At 42.7% G+C, this 17,922-nt stretch overlaps 1 protein-coding gene across 1 annotated transcript in view; it reads left to right on the plus strand.

Annotated features, from left to right (window-relative positions):
- Window positions 1-13,913, plus strand: part of slc25a26 (solute carrier family 25 member 26) — a 47,022-nt gene extending 33,109 nt beyond the window's left edge. The window contains exons 5-7 of the mRNA XM_010795448.1: window positions 1,226-1,384; window positions 6,848-6,921; window positions 12,999-13,913. Coding sequence (XP_010793750.1) covers window positions 1,226-1,384; window positions 6,848-6,921; window positions 12,999-13,098 — 333 coding nt within the window. The 3' untranslated portion in view covers window positions 13,099-13,913. The remainder of the gene's footprint in view (window positions 1-1,225; window positions 1,385-6,847; window positions 6,922-12,998) is intronic.
- The last annotated feature ends 4,009 nt before the right edge of the window (window positions 13,914-17,922 follow it).

A 17,922-nucleotide genomic window follows, 5' to 3' on the forward strand; every position in this document is an offset into this window, starting at 1 on the left:
TAGTCGCTCTCCTCTGAAACTAGTTAAGGGAGAGAAAAAACAAAGTGTTTATTCTCGGAATATTCAAAGGTTTCACTCCGAGCTGCCCTGTGGTGTGAGCATTTTTCAGACACACAAAGTGCTTTTTAAATGCATTCAACTTTATTTAATGTCCCTTTCATTTACAAAATCCTAATAAAACTACCCTTTGTAAAGAAGGGCTGCCCCACTACCAGACCACATCCGACTACGGGTCAGTTTCACAACACCCCCTCCCCCCCAATCTCTTATTACCTCCAGCAAGGGGGGAATGTGTTCTGCTTGGTATGTCTGTTTGTCTCTCAACAGGATTACGGAATAACTACTGGCTTGGTTTTCATCAAACTTCTTTTCTATGCTCAGGACCCCATCATGAATTACAATTTGTTTACTCTACCCTGTGATTGGCTCTCCAAATGCCCTTAAAGTTTTGCACAAAAATTGCCTCTTTATTGGATGTTTAACATCATTTACCACTGTCAACATAAAGACTTTTAAGAAAAGTTGAACTGGAGCACAGACAGTTTTAAGAGGCTTGGAGAAATTAGTATTATAGAATGTTGTGCTACTTCACACTAGAGCTCTCCAGGAGTATAACATATCTATTAATACGATAATAGAAATTGCACAAGAGTATATTATGTAGGAGGGAAACGTGAAGAAAAAGGTTTCCTCGTGTATATAGTTGCATATCTTTCAATTTTTCTTGTAAGATGTTTAAGTGGCCCCACTTGGACCGTACAATCTAGACAGTGGCCAGTATTTGTTTAGCCCCAGTTACATAGCCTATATTTATATCACTCTACTTTTTTAATGATATTTTCCTAAATGTTAACAAATTTAAAGAATGTGTTGATATGTTAACACTGTAAGCGTTGACATACTGTGTAGATAATCGAGTGAGAGCGCTGCAGCACATTCTCATGTTTTCTCCCTCTTGTCCCGTCCCAGTTCTTGGGAAACAAGTAGCATGACATCACTGGGGAGACAAGAAACACAAAAATAGCCCGACAGCCCGGTTCCCAGCCGCGCGCTGGACCCCCGACCAAACCAGGGTTCACAATGTGTTTTCAATGTGTCTGATATCTCCGCTAACTACAATCTTCTCTCTCTTTGTTTCCCTCCCTTTCTCTTGCCCTTTCATCCTCCTCCTCTATCGACAAACTCTCCCTTTCTCTCTCGACATGTTCCTTCTCTTTCTTCCCAGACTCTGTGGTCACGGAGGCAAGGTCACACGCTCTACTCTTGGCAGTCTGCAGTGTGCGGAGCTTTTGCAGGTGCAGGGGATTATTTGCTGCTTTGGGAAAGAGGCGGAGAGGGAGGAGGGAGGGAGGGGGGGTGGGAGAAGGAAGGGGAAGAATGGATGGTGAAATCAATGGAAGGATGGATGGAGGGATGGTAGGCGAAGAGATGGCCACAGGGTCAAAACAAGTTTACCCAAAGCCACATTCTTGTAAGATTTCTCAAAGGTGAGCTCAGCTTGCAAATCCCGTTCTGACCTGCACAGCAGATTAAAGCAAAAAAAAAAGAGAAGTAGATAAGAATGGATAAAGGTAATGAAAACAGGCTATTCGAGCTATTTCCTTTAACATTGCTTTTTACAGCGCTAATCTACCATCTCCTCAACTCAGTGATTCTGCAGTGCTGTCTCAAAAAAACATCTCATTATCACATTTCCCAAGTCCTGCAGCCAATGAAAAGCATAGCATAGCCAGCTTTAATGATTCTGTCCTAGCCCGCATGTGTATCAGGGGAGAGACGGACAACAGAGGGAGGAGAGAGCAGGGATGAGAGGGGCCGGTTCCTGGGTATGGGCCCCTGCAGCTGTGCGACCTCCTGAGCACTGGGGCCTGAAGTGGTTTAAGAGAGAGGGAGAGGCGTAGGAAGGGAGTGAAAGAGGGGAGTGGACTAAAACAAGAAGAACAGGGGAAAGGAAAGGACAACAGCTCGAGAGGATTAGATCAGACTGTAAAATGAGACAGAAAAAAAGTTAGTTTGTCAGAAATTGTTAGCGTTTAAAAATGTGCAATTTGTCAAGTTAAAGGTCTAACAAACAAATGAGATAAGTCCCAGTCCATTGTTACCCTGACACTGGGTTGACACATTGTTTTATGATTATACATTTTAATGTATATATTGCACTTTTATTGATGATGAATTTAGTTAGGAGACACACTTTTAAAGTATTCACAAGAAGGTGTACAAGTGCTTCATCCCTTACTCACCGTGCTACGGTTGCTTTTGTCTTATAAACAAAGATGGTAGTGATTGTAGAGCTTATGTTCAGGACATTTAGTATGTACATATGACCAAAAGGTAATGCTCCCTGCCCGACTCATCCACTCCAAAAAGTTCAGCCTTTATCTAAACTCCAACTTTAGATGCATACAAATAAAACAACAGGACTCCTGAGTCTGCTTTATACCAGTTGTTATTGAAAGGCTTTTAATAAGCATGTAGGAATGTGCAATTCTATAAAAGCACTTTATTCTGCATTGCACAGTCCCAAACTTTATTGATTTTAAAGCCTCTGCATAGCCCCGGTTAAATCCACACAGGTGTTTTCACTTAATACGCTTGATTACACTCTGGAGGTGATTGGCATCTCCCCGATGCATCTGTCGGGGCGGGACAAGTTACAGCGTCTCGTACAACAATCATTCTTATTGGCTCGTAGAGTCTAGACATCATAGCTCCTCCCTCTTTGAGGCAGAGGTCTAATCAGTCCCTCAAGTGAAAACACCTGTGTGGATGTGAGGTGCATTTAATTCAGGTGATTGTTTGAAGTTATTTAGCTCGGTTGATGGATATGTTTTACTTATATGTGTATATTATAAGTGTTCTTTTGGATCTTTTTTTACTGCTTTTAGGAAGTTAGATTTTCCTCCATAAAGTTTTAAGTTGATGGAGAGGCATTGGCAGGGGAAATAAATCATTATTTAGAAAAACAAAAACAATGCATTCAGTGTAGTGTACATTATCTCCAGAGACAATACTATAAACCCACAGGGTGCATGTAGCAACATAGCGTGTAGCGTTCATATGATAGACCTGGGTAAAAAAATGTTACACATCATCTATCTTTCCACTCAGTCTTCAGCTTTTTTCCCGATGAAAAGCTAGAACCACGACCAAAATACATATTTGCAGAAGTGGAGAATTTGTTGGACAATTTAAATCCATAACTCTTGCGACGCCACAAACGCGCCAGACAGGACAGGAAGACTGAGGTTAGCTTCTCCAGGGGCGATGGAGACACGGAGATGGAAGTTAAGGAGAGGAGAGGGGATAAGGAAACAGCACCCTAAGGAGCTGAGACGTGGCCATGCGGCACCCAGCCTGGAAACAGAGGAGCCAGGAGATGTGGTTGAGTGGGCGTCAGGCTCAGACTAAAGAATTATGAGTGAAGATTAAACTCTTAATGATAATACAGTAGTTGTAAATATTTATGGACGTTTTAAGATGTGCACTATTAGAAGGACACTTTTAGTATTCCCTCTTACCTGTAGTGCTATTTTCAATGGAGATGGTTTAAGTGTGAGTTGCACTGAATTGTGATGTCTTCCTCCTCTGAAACATAATGGATCTACAAGGCACTTGACTTGTGGTACTCAAAGTGAAGAAACTCAACTCCAATTTCTCTTTCAAGAAATCATGACCCATTTCCTAAAGATACCAGACTAGAGTTTTCTGTAGGAACTGTTTTATTTCTACTGGGTCACTGAGCAGACAGAAGTGTGTATCTTCTTTGAACAAGGCTCTTCTGAACTAGGTAACTTTATGTTTAATATGTTTAATAGTTACATCTCTCACCCTCATGAGCATGGAGCTCTCCTCCATGAGTAGAGACACGTTTATGGTTTGCTGAGTCTGGTAAAAATAAAACAGTCCCTTCTTGAAACCGTTCCCTTTTAGGTCTGTAGGTTTTCTTGACTGAAATGGTCATGAATTCAGATTTGAACATGTATTTGTTGGTGCTTTGAGTACACGAGCCAAGTGCCATCTAGTTCCATACACTTTTGATAAAAAAGCAAACATTTCTAGTCCGATATTCACAACACTTGGCAAATTGTATCAAAACAATTTAGATAAATAAATAGCTAAGAGGACAAAGATGTACTTTGGATTTCTTAGTGAATTTTGCTTTTCAAGTAACCGCTCAAAACAAGCAGGTCTATTGCAGTAGAATGACAGAGTTTTCAATTGGGATATGAAGGCAAAATGATTGAGAGATATGTATTGGAAGATAACAATCTGAAACACAAGGAGGAGAGAAGGGGGGGTAGTGGGGGGTGTTGGTCCATGGTGGGAATCGAGTTCCCGTCCCTCTGCGATGGAGCTGCTGTCCAAGAGGGATCCTCGAGTTTCAGTCACTTCCTCTTACATCGCGCTTCACACTCTCGTCCCCTCACACATAATCTGGCCAACACTGGAAATGCTCACTCCTTTAATCAGCCCAAATATCTCCAGTTGAACCCTGCATTGACTTACGACGGACTTGACCCGGTCTGAACCGCCTACAAAAAAAATCTCCCCAGCCCGAGACGGGATGACATCACCGTCTGATTCATCCTAACCTTCGTCACATCACATGTTTCTTCCAGACACATTTAGATCCTCCAAATTCATCGCTCGGCATGTAGATTTGTTTCTCGAATGCATCCTTTTTACTGCGATCCAAGAATAATAAAACACAGGCTGTACACTTAATGCTCGATGAAGTTTCATCTGCCAAAGTAGGGGGGAAAACATCATATAAATCTTATAACTATATTAACTAATAAAATGTAACGGTGTGTTACTTCACAATAATCCCAGCGCTTCCCTCAGCTCACTTACAGTCACATTGCTCCTCGGTGGCCCATGTGGATATGTTTACTGAGAGCAGTTGCTATGTTTGTGGCGGAGTGACACACACACACACACACACACACACACACACACACACACACAGTTTCTCACTTTAGATACACACTGCAGCTCAGTGTGGACACCTCTGCCGCCCATGCAGCTTCCAAGTTGGAGGGATGGAAGGAAGTTGGGGTGTAACTGCTCTATAAAATTCATTGAATGGAGTTTATTTGTGTGTGTGTGTGTGTGTGTGTGTGTGTGTGTGTGTGTGTGTGTGTGTGTGTGTGTGTGTGTGTGTGTGTGTGTGTGTGTGTGTGTGTGTGTGTGTGTGTGTGGTCTCTCTGTGTGTGTGTGTGTGTGTGTGTGTGTGTGTGTGTGTGTGTGTTTTGGACTCCCTTCTCCTCCATTCCCTCCTCCCTCCAGCGGTAAAGGAAAAGAAAACTTGTCAGACGAGGAGAGAGTAATTTCTCAGCCACCTGTCTCCAACAGAAACAAAAGACATAGGGGTGTTTTTTTCCCCCTGCTCTCTTGAGAGAAATGTGGAAATCATCCTCTCGTTCCTCTCAGCAGATCTGTTAGTCACAATTTACGGCAGTGGCTACAAAGTGTTTCCTACATGCTCAGTGAGCTGTAGATTGCCGTGCATGCACACACACTCAAACACACACACGCCTTTTTTTCTTTCCCTCTCCTGTCGGCAGAGGTGGAAAAGTACTCAGATTTTGCACTTTAGTAAAAGTAGAAAATGATAGGCATCAAAATCTACTTTAAGTAATCATTATACAGATTGGCCAATTTCTGAATAATATACATTATAGTATATGTTTTGATTATAAATGATGCTGCATTTAGGAATTATCAAAGCTTTTAATCACATTGTGAACTACAGGATAGCATGGTGAATTTGACTCCTATACCTCACTCACACCAACGGTGTTTCAGGGCCGGTTCGGAGCTGGAGCTTGAAAAGCACCGGGTTTCCTGTTCACACCTCTTAGCTCCGGAATCCGGTTCGTTTCAAGCACCAAAAAATTGTCGGGAGCAGGGGCAGGGGGAATCGGAATCGTCGTTGAAGTTGATGATTACGATTGTTAAACAGTTTTGAATGTAGCATGTAACGACTGTAATTTCTTCCATTTCGTTTCGACAGAGCGAAACCAAAACGAGTAGCGCTTCAACACAATCGGCCATTGTTGCTGTTGTCGGTGTCAGCTGTGAGGGGTTTCCGCGCAGTTTGGCTTTATGAAGCAGGCACGCAAACGGTTACGTCATGACGCAAACGATGACGCAATGACGCAGCACCAGTCGGACTCTGGGCGGTGTGAAAAGAGCCGGAGCTAAACCGAAGAACCGGTTCTGAACCTGAAAAGCTCTAGCACGGAGCTTGAACCGGAGTTGCGTTGGTGTGAATGAGGTACAGGTGTAACTTAAGTCTTATTTAAGTGTTGATTATATTTCACATCATTATTCCAAATATGCAAAGCAACTAAAGTTATTTAAAAAATGGAGTGGACTAAAAGTACACTATTGACCTCTGAATTGTAGTGGAGTAGAAGTGCAAAGTAGCAAGAAATGCCCCCCCTCACTTAACCCCGGCACCCCTCTCCTGCCGCTCTCAGACCCCTGTGCCACTCCACAGTGATGGATTAAAAACTCTCTGGCCGGCTAAGCCTTATTATGTAAATAAAAGTTCTAGACTGACAGGTGGGGAGGGAGAACTTGTCGAGTGTGTTTTTGGGTGGGCAAATGGTTGGGTGTTTCTCCAACGGGTGCCTGGGTGGGTGTTGGAGGTGTCACCTTCGCTGACCCAGCTGTCCATGAGGAGAAATGAAGGGATACGAAAAAAGCGAGGGGGAGGTGAAGGAAGCTCGGCTGAAGAAGACTAAACAGGGTGTCCGTTGGGGGGGGGCAGGAAGGGAAGGAGACGATCCATCCGTCATCATACCTTTATTTTCTCTTTCTGTCTCCCTCTCTATAGGCCGGGTCGAGCGAGGCGGAGGGGAACATCCCCAGGGTGCTCTGCAACGTGTGGAGGAGCCGCGGCCTACCAGGGTGAGTCTTCATTTCAGAGGGATTGTCAACGTGACAGCTGAACAGCCTCTTTACACAAACCGCTTTTAAAAACCTCTTATTTTACTTGATTTGATTCAACCCTCGCCTGATCCCTCACGTAATCAAGTTTGATGATAGAGTCGCTACTCCGGGGGCAGGCGAATTTACAGCCGCAGCTGAAAAATTAGACTTAGAAAAGCTTTTCCCGCCCACTTGCTGCACCGGCCTATTGATTAAGGTGTTACAGGGGCCAAGTGGAAGGGTTTATTTGAGTGTTTTGATGTGTTTATGATGCGCACCGGACAAAAGGCCAGGTCTAATGGGGCCGCCGAGGGCTGCCAGCACTAAAACAAACACTCAGCCGGCGTGAATAATAGCCCCGCTTGTGTACAAGCCGCCATCACTTAGTTAGGATGCACCTCGGCTTAACGCTCATAGCAGATTTGGTTTGGGACTGGGCCAAGCACCAGTGGGACGCACAAACACACACTCTTACAAACACAAACCTCTGTGTTTGTTTGTGCGGGCTGCAGCGCTGGAATCTAATCAAAGACAAATTACATTTCAGCTTTGTGTTTAATATGAGCCAAGGGTGATTCCCTACAAACCGCTCTCGAGCATCAGTAATAAGCCAGCCGTCAATTTTAATAAAGATCATGTTTGAGACTACTGCACGATCTCGATGAGGTGATAGTTGGCGGGCCCCGATGGAAAAAGCCTGAATCCAACTCTCCCAGCTGCAACCGTAACCCACGGAAATGTACGGAGGAGCGCTTTGATGCCAGTCCCCCACCTCTGCACCACGCTTTGAAGTTTTCCTATCTTTCCACTCCTCTATCTCCTCCGGCGCTCCCCTGGGTCCAGCTGTAAAATTACTCATAATGTGCATCGCTATAAGCCGTACAACACGATAAACCCCTGAAGAAACTCCTCTGATATTGATGTAACCAGAGAAGGTGACGAATGAGAAGAACGAGAGCAACTAATATAATGAAATGCAGAGACAGGGGAGAGTGTGTAGAAAGTAAAAAGGGTGGAGGGGGGAGGGGGCTTTTTCTCCGCAGGGCCAAAGGCCTGGTGGTTGCGCTGGTGCATGCCTGATACAAATTGCTGGGGCTTTAAAGCTGTAATTATGGTAATAGGCCCAATTGCAGTGTAGTGAAGCTCTAAAGTGCTTCCATGTGTGTGCCATGCCCCAGAGACCCCGGGTTAGCAGAGAGCTGGGGAGCTCACCCCGCACCCCCCCCCCTCCATCTCTAGTAACCAAACTGCACCAGGAATCATGTCAAAACAAAGACTAATAAGCAACATGGCCTCCGGGCTGCGTCTGCTTTGTGCCTCATGTAAAGCAAAATGGAGGGAAAGTAAACAAAGGACTTGTTTGTGCCGCATACACACAACAAAAGGATGTTTGTGAATGAACTTAATTATACTTGTATGGCCCAAGGAATATTTGTTTTTCACCATTTAAAAAAAGAAAAGGTAAGTTGGGTGGTTTGAGCACTTTTGACAAAGGGAAAAATCTAATATTACTAACAAAGTTGTCTGTCTTCATTTTGAGGTTAATTACCTGTTGGAAAATCTAGTCATTACTCCAATTGAATCACAATTATTAAGTTACTGCAAATAAAGTCAGAGAATTCCCCAGTCTTTCTAAAGCAGAAGGGGAACACCATCGCAGTACAGTGCAACTTCTGCCTTCCAGATGTGAAAATGCTGTCACCATCCTGGGACTCGAATCACATCTCAGTTACTGGATTTAACTTAGAGCAACAGCAGTACCACCCGTATAAATCATATTTAATTAACTTAGATGCAAATGTCCCTGTTCGTCCTGAATTGCTTGTTGGACCAGAAGTCTGCTTTACATTTTAGAAAAAAAATGTTTTTTTAACTGGAATCCCTCGCAAACCATCCTGTTAAAAAATTCAAGTGCATTACGCTTTTTTTTTTTCGGCAAAATGTTCTTCACCCATTGGAGCAATTTGTTCCTTTAATATACTTTTTAGGTTGGTTGTATATCCTTCTTTATTACAAAATGTATTATAAATTCCTGTTAATAACCACCATTTCTGTTAAATGTATCGGCAATCTGATTATTTTTTTGTACAGTTTTATTTTTTATCCTAATAAAACAACACTATTGCATGTATTCTGTTTATCCCCAAGCCTGAATACTAGACTTATGAAGGTGTTTTGCTGGAAAATATATGAATGCACCCCTTTTCCAAAGACCATCCCCAACACCTCACATACTTTACGTTTAATCCTTTTCCTGCGATGTCTGTTTGGGCTGAGAAAGTTAGGTTTCGTGTTTTTAGAGACATGAGGGTACATGTGTTTCTTACTTTTTGTTTTTTGTCCCAGATGTTCAAGTAGACTCACTCTCTACTGAAGGAATGTGGAAAACATCAAACTGATGTAACTTCTTTAGTTTCTTCCTTTTGAACTTATCCTCTGAAAATGTTAACCTCAGCATTCCTGCTCTTCAACAAGTACCAAAAATGTACTCTAATATACATTCAAATATTTCCTCCCTTGTTCTTCGAGTACCCCAGCCTTTTTCTACTCCCTTATCTGAGACATTTCTTGGAGTCTACCACTGTTCTCATGCACTCTCCTGTCATGCACTGGAACTATATTTAGTCCGATCCTCAGGAGAGGTGATTTGCCGACAATAGGGGGCTGACAGCTCTGAGTGGCTGGCCAGGCTGTGATGTCAGAGCGAGTCAGGGCACCCGGGGGAGCCGAGGGGGAATATGTGAGCTCTGCTCTGATGCCTCGTACTCCACAGGTGGGCCTGATCCCAGACAGGACATGTAACAGTAGTCCGGAGCTGAGACAAAACAAGAGCGTTGAGTTTAAAATTAGTTCATTCCTCACACTGCTGGCGATCAGATCCATCACATGAGACGTTAGAGGTGAATACGTCCAGACTTGTTGTGTCTATCACGTTGTTTAGCTGCCCAGCTGCTCTGTGTACGTGATTGTATCTCTTTGATTAGCTTTGGATATCATATGTAATATTGCTGTGTCAGTAATGCTAAGTAGTTTCCTGCAGCGGGCCTGTGGCTTATGTTTCAGCAGATGGTGATGGAAAGCTGTGTTGGGATGGAAAGAGCTCGCTGAAGGGCAGGACAGCAACCTCTGACTAATGTCTCGCTCTCTATTTGGAGCCTTTACACCAGTCACAAACACACTTGGATTCTCCTTGTCTCACACAAACACACTTTTTGCCTCTCCCACACAACTAAACCCTTCACTTGACGTCTTTTGAAAAAACACCCGATCCAGGCCTTGGCATTCTGTGAATACTTGGGATGACTGAGAGATCCCTGACATGCTTTGTACCTTGTACAGCTTTGCATTTGCAGTGTCTGTTGGTGACCTAAACCTTACATTAACTGTGAAAACTGAAGTGTCAAAACCTCAACTTAAGATCCACCTGGTAGCTTTTTGTTCTTGTTTCTTGGTTGTCAGGACAAAAGTTAGTGCATCATTGTAAAAAGTAATGGACTGCCAAGCTAAGATCAATCCAAGATGTCAAATTGTGATGATAAGATCTTTTGAAAGACTTGTCCTCTCTTGGTTCTATCATCTTGAACGTTTTGAAAATGACTCATGTTCTTTTGATATTTTGTTTTCTTAACCTTAGTCAAGAGACTGCAATCCACTGCATGCGTCTTCCTTCATTGTATCACGTGCCGCCTGCCTTGTGAAGAGCGATGGTCACATGTTATTTTAAACTTTAACAATTCATTTTACTGTTAGTGGGTCCTGATAGTCCTTCAATTTGAGAAGGTGTTGCGACCCAAAATGACAATGCATGTTCTTTCATGTCTAATGCTCATTATTCTCCAAGAGGAACTCCCGTAACTTAGTGTTGCACCCACATAAATGAAAGAGACTCCTGAATGACGGGTTAAATTAAGAATATTCTAAATGTAAGCAACACATATACTGACTGCTGAGGTATACAAACTGTTAGTCCCTAGTATGGGTCAAACTCCAGAGAAAAATAGTCCTCAATTTCCCATCAATCGGTTGAATCAGAGACTGGATGTCATAACATAAAGCCCAAAGTTGCTCATCTCAAAATTAGATCAAAACTAAATAACATGATCGTCCACTTGCCTCTGTAATTGGTTTTATCTCACGAAACGACAAACACTAATGTAACATTTGACAGTTTGAAAAGCACAGCTGTAAAAAGTTGTATCAAAAATTGCTGAATTGCGTTTAGCTGCTTCAGTTTCAGGGTCCTGGTGTTGTTCCATGACTCGATTGGACAAGTGATCCGAACAGAGCCATCGTTTTAGTTATAAGTAACACTTGTGCTTTTTCTATTATAACAATTCAAACCTCTGCCATGAAAAACAGGACCATACAAAAGCCTCTCGTCAGCTTCTGCTCGCCCACAGGTGATGGAAAACACACAGACGTTTCTGATATCTTAATAAGTTTCACAAAATGGGACAGAAACACAAGAACTTACACAAACACCAACCCAAATGATGAGTGCAGACTGACATTTTGTGTGCATCTCCCTTCACACACACACACACACACACACACACACACACACACACACACACACACACACACACACACACACACACACACACACACACACACACACACACACACACTTACAGGCAAACATCCCTGTAGGCACAATCCTCTGCATCCATTACTTCAAGCTTGGCCGGGGTCGGACCATGTGAGCGTGGAGGCGTGTTGGCAAGCAGAAGGTGTTGGTAGGCAAATACACGACTAGGGAGAGACAAGACGGAGAGAATAGTGGAATGAAAAGAGCTAGACATGGAAAGGCAGACTGGACAACGTGAGCATGTGTCTGAGAAATGGATGACGCAGCAAGAAAACGGAGATGTTGGAGGAGAAATCCCCGGACAATGGAGCCAGCTGAGGGGGCCGCCGCTGGCTGGAGAGACGGAGGACAGCGGAGGGACATGTGTGGATGTCATCCGGCCATAATTCATGCACAGAGGGAGAAATAAGGGGGGGGGGGTGAGAGTTCCAGGCAGGCCTCAGGGTGGGGGCTTTATGCCTAATCCCAAAAACAGCTGTGTGAAGCGGGGAGAGGCAGGGGGGTTCTTGGGAGACTGGTGCTTTCTCATAGCTCATCACATCCTTCGACCCCCGCAACGTCAATAGCTTTTTATTTTGTCTCAGTCGCTGTAACGTGGGCTCTTATTGCTCTCTATGAGGTGGAGGCAACATGATTGACCCACACCTGAAGGCACGGTAAATTACCCACAAATACTGTGGAAGAGTACCTGAGACAGTCGGAGCAGCTCTCAGCTCTGTTCAAAGGGTTTCTTTAAGCTACAACTGGTACATTTTGGAGATGTGATCACGAAAAGAAGAAAAAAACGACTTCCTGTAACATGTGCTTCTTGATTAACTTCAGGTGCGTGCATGTGGCAAAGTCATTCCAAGCATTTTGTGGAAATGAAACACTCATATTCATCTTTAGCTTAGTACGGGCCGTGTTGTGAAATGAACTATATGCCATAGTGAAGCCTTCTTTTTTGGTTAGAAACAGTTAGTTATCCTGAAATCCTTGAAACTCGAAAAATGTGAGAAGGCCTACCCGAATCAGAAAATGAATCAGCAATTTTGCACTTTTGCTTCCCTTATCTCTTTTCAATTCAATGTGCTTTTTGAGTAGTTTTTGGTAAGCCGCCTAAATACTTGTGAATTTTAAGCTTTGATGTGTGAAAAAAAGCTAATAAGTGGCAAAATGAGACTACTTAGCTCCAACACTAGTTCGCCTTTAGCCCCAAGTTATCTTTTTTCTTTTTCTTTAGCCATAGACTGTGGTATGATCCTTCATCACTGTGCAGTACACTGTGTTAGTGTTTGGTTTGAACCTGCACAGTTCAACTTTATTAATGCAGATACACACTTGTTAACGATGCCTTGCACAACAGTGAGAGATAATGTTTGTCATGTGTCCTCTTGGTTTTAGTATTGGAAAACCATTTAGCAAAACTATTTTACAAAATCTGATTCCAGCAATAACACGTATCGTTCTTTCTCTTCTTTGTCCGCAGTCTGTTTGCAGGCTGCATACCGAGGATGACCTTCATCAGTGTGGGCGGTTTCATCTTCCTGGGAGCTTACGAGAAAGTCCGCAGCACTTTACTGTATTAGCTCGTCCTCTGACAGCATCCTGAGCCCCAGCCTGGTGGAGGAACAGCGGAGGAAGCATCTCTTGGAGAAGCACCCTCTTCCTCTGGGGGCCCCTGCACCCCCATGCTGCTGGGCCCCGAAAAGCAAGGAACACCTGGTGCTCGAGGGAAGGAGTCGTCCAGGGCCTGATCGCTGCATTCCTGCTCATCAGTGCTGTTGAGTTTAACAGCCTGAGTTAAACAGCCTGAGCTCAAACTCCTGTAACAAATGGTAGCGTGTTAAATGGAGCCACACCCTGTCCCACAAGTCTAGCATCTTTACTGTTCAACATGTATGTGTGGGAACCAATGAGTGATGTAATTAAAGACTCTTTTTTTATGTTTTAAGGTGAGGTTTGTTGATTTGATCCCCAATAGAAGGCCCTGTTAAGCTTCCAATATGTGATTTCATGATCATTTTAATGTGTAATCCATATTTTTCTCTTAGCTAAGTCTGGCCACCTGTTTTAAGACCCACCGGGGGCTGGGGGGAGACAGAGTAATGTCTCAGCATTGTTACAATCCCGCTGGAGCACAACTGAGCTCATCCACCTGCAAGGGCTTTAATTTTATACTAAGGATCCCTACAACAATGAGCACTTTGTTAAATTAACAAGGCTCTAGTTGTATTATTAGCCTCAGGTGTATTGCCGTTTGGGATATAGCTGTCTGGTTTATTGTGAAATATTTGTATCAGGTCGTTAGCCTGATTGATTTGACATTGTAGTAGAGTGACTCCTAAAGCTCAAACCTGTAAACTTGCCAGTTAAAAAAAAGTTAGCTTGACAAAACAACAACAGCCATTCAACAATACAGCAATTGTGTGACCTTAGTCGCTTTAGTTTTGAGGAGACATACATTTTCTTCTCCACTTAAAGATGTATATTCAGGATAAACCATTATTGTGCCAGTAGCCTACGCTAAGAATGATGCTACAGCTAGGATACTGTTAGCTTAGCGCAACAACTTGAAGCAGGGGGAAGAGCTAGCCTGGCTCAGTCCAATAGCAACAAAATCTGTCTTTAGCACCTCTGAAGCTTACTAACTTACTCTTATAGCCAGGCTAGCTGTTCCGTTGTTTCAGTCTTTAATATGCTAGACTAAGCTAGCAGTCTGCTAGCTATATTTACATCGGTTTACTGCACGCGCCACAGGCTTCAGGTATTGGTATTTTAAAAAAAATGTATGTTGGATATAGTGTCCACATTTTACTATACTGTAGGAAAAGGAAGGCTCTAAAACTTACTGCAATAATGGAGGAAGAGTTTAAAATGTATAATGTCTGTGGTTTTCTCAGAGATTCATTTAATGGTAGCCTATGTGTTTAAGTTACACATGATCTTTTCTTGTACTGTATCTGCAGTAAAAAATACGCCTTCCTCTTCAACAGCCAGTCAAATGCATACTTATTGTTGCCAATCTCCACTAATGTTCCCTCTTTTCAAATTGAGAGCACACCAAGATAACCTACGCTAATTTAAGAAGGAATATTTAAACATACGCAGGAACAGTTAGCCATAGTCAAGTGTTTTCCCTTCTTGTATTTAGTGAATGAGCCCAGTGTTGTGTTGTCCTTCGGAGGTAAAACTGAAGACTTAAATCCTGTCAGGAGGAGACGGATGGCCTCACAGGTGGGAGCGTTTGTCATGCTGCTTGTCACTGGGCTGTTGGACAACAATGGTCAGTGTGTGATTGGTGGAGGCCACGGCCGGGAGCATGTCAATCATCCGGTGACAAACATCCATCTGGAATGCACATTCTGGCCAGCCACTGACCCTCAGTCAGCTACGACTCAATGGCAAATATTTTAAACAGCCCGCAGTAGGAAAAAGTATGCCTGCTGTCTTTGGAGCTTCAGGGAGCCAGGACACATTCCTGGTCGGAAGATTAGCGGTGTGTGTGTGTGTGTATGTGTGTGTTTTATCCAGGCACAAGCGTCTTTAGTGCTTTGAAGGTCTCTTGGATTTCATGTCTTGGTGCATGCTCCATTAATTGATGACTTCTCCATGGCCACTGTGACGTGACGGTTGCTAAATGCTAACACAGCTGTTTGTGACTCTACTGTCACTCTTTCCATACAAAAAAACACATGAAGACACATCCCATAATAGCAAAATGTGATTTTTATTAGACACTTCAATGCCATGTTAGACACTTCACTTTTTCAGCTTCCACATTGGTACAACGGTTTTTCGAACAGTTTTCAATAAATTACTCAGAACATGAACTGCCCCTCCCTCCCTTTTGTCCCTTTTACCTGCTACACTGGGATTAGCTTTCCAAACCGGGATCTTTGATTGGTCCTGCTGGTCAAATCACCTCTGATAGGTGCCACCAGGTGTAACCAGAGGAGCATGTCCTCCAGTTTACCTTGATAAGGCCACTGGTAACGGAACACAGTTTGAACAACTGGCGAGACGCATGAATACATTAGACGATGTAACTACTTTTGACTGAATTCTGACCCAGTGTATGCAGGGATTGTAGACACACCCGACTGTATTATTCCTCCAATAGTTTGGTTAGAGCACATTTCACAAGCTTTCCAACTGTTCACAGCATCAACCTTTTAGATACCTTAAACAATATTCAACTGAAGTGATTGATGATGAAGTTATTGTTAGACTGCGGTGATGAGACGGGAGTACTGGCCGTTTGCCTGTGAATGCACAACGGTGGATGTTGAGGCACATTACAGCAGTAAAACAATTAAACATTCTCCGTCTTTCTAAAGCCCCTTTCACACATGCACTGCAACTTTTAACTAGGACAGCCTTTTAACAAGGAAGACTAAATATAAAAACGGACTTTAACCTGCCAGATCCCAAGTACGAAGTCTATGAAATGTTCGATGTCTGTGGGCGTTGATGACATTTCTATAGCACAATTTAAAAGGAACGCCCCAAAACTGCAGAAAGCAATTACAAACAAAAAAATGATTACAGTTTAGACCAGATTCTTAAAATTTAGCTGGCATCGGAATTGGCAGGCACATTTATGATGGATTATGACCAAATTACGAACTGGCTACATGATCACAGTGTGATGTGTCATGTTGGGCTTCCTACAAAACAAACGAAATATTTCCAGTAAGTGAGACATTGTCTGACATGACTAATTTTCTGTTGTGTGTGACGTGTGTGACATGTGTGAAAGGGAAACTCCGGACAATGTGCAGATCTGATTGTCTGGACATTGAAGAAAATGTCTGCATGGAATAACAATTGTATAATTAAGCATTCAGCCAATTAAAAATCACACAGCTGTAGATTTCCCAATGAACGTGAACAAGAACACAGCAGGTGTTCCATTTCTAAACTGAATGAGCATTACTGGTTTCTTGCAGCTTTTAAATGAGCTGTTAAAATGAATTTGAACACATTTTGTTGAAAACTTACAAACGTTTGTCTCCAAAGTACCTTTCTTGGACAAATAAAGAAACGAATCAGACTCAGAGAGGAACATGTTCTACCTCGGAACAGCTTGGCAGTAATTTGTAGTATTGTGAAACAGGTGGAAGAGCCTTAATGGTACAGTGTGTGCTGTATCCTTTACCGTGTCAAAATAAGAGGAATGTCTCCTCACATAGAGGAGGCTCCTGCATTCCCATTGGCAGATATCATGTTCACAATCTGCTTGCTTATGACGTGAATACAAAAAGTGCTTGAACTGACCGCCCACAAATATCCCAGCATGAACCGTACCGAAATAATTGACATCAAAGCTCTTCCTTCATAAAACAACAACGAATGTGAACTGTGTTTCTGTAAGGCCATGTTTGGCAGCGAAAAAACATTCAAGTGCAATCAAGTGTTTGTTTTGTTTGCTATAAGAGTGTCCCTCACAAAGTCTCTGGATATACGCTATTACAAGATTACTTTTTTCTTTGATCAGGCACCGCAGCTGAATGTTGGTAAAAGCTGAGATTTGGCTGTTTTTTTTTACCAAAAATAAAAATGCCATCACTCCTTTCTTTGTCATGCACATACATTCAAATACTCTTTTGTAAAAGTTATATAATATATAAAAAACTCTTATGTACAGTCAAATATACAAAGGTATATTTCTCTTTTTCCCCTGCACATATACTGTACACGATTCCCTACATTGACATGCTTCAAATGCAAGTCACATTTTTAGGAACTAGAACTTTTGAATTGGTCACCTCCCATCGGAAGGTTTTTAAACTATGTACAGCTGATAACACTCAGATGGGACGCCAGCCACACAAGCTCCACCTCCAAACTCCGGATGCCCCCCTCATTCTGAGAGGCTCTGACGGCGGGTCCGTTAGACAGCAGAGTCTGTTGGAGCTCAGGCTCAAAGTCACTGTCCGGGTGGCCGGGGCTCGCCAGTTTCACCGGCGTCCTCCTGCGACAGGGGGGAGCACGATAAGTAATAAGTACAATAAGTAACAATAAGTACATCTTATTATCTTATACTAACAGAACTACGCCTATATTGCGTAAAGCGCCCATAAACTATGGCGCACCCCCCCTCCCCCCAAATCAAGTTGAACTGCCCCAGCCCCAGTAAAAACCAGAGGTTTATGTGAAATAGTTCTTTTTTGAAATAATGGTTTTAGTGTGGAATTATAGGTTTTAAATGTTGTATTTGTGTTCATTTCAAATAAATCAAACTCCCAAAAAATGTATACAGCTTTTATTAACATTGGAATTTACTGTGTAAGCTTAAACAAATAAGAGAATCGTTTTTCATCTATTCTCTTATAGTATAAAATACTATATGACAATACAAAAAAGTTGTTATTAATAAACAAGAATACGGTTTAAAAGGGGAGTGATTT

The sequence above is a fragment of the Notothenia coriiceps genome, unplaced genomic scaffold, assembly GCF_000735185.1.
Source record: "Notothenia coriiceps isolate Sejong01 unplaced genomic scaffold, NC01 NC01_scaffold00037246, whole genome shotgun sequence".
Lineage (NCBI taxonomy): Eukaryota > Metazoa > Chordata > Actinopteri > Perciformes > Nototheniidae > Notothenia > Notothenia coriiceps.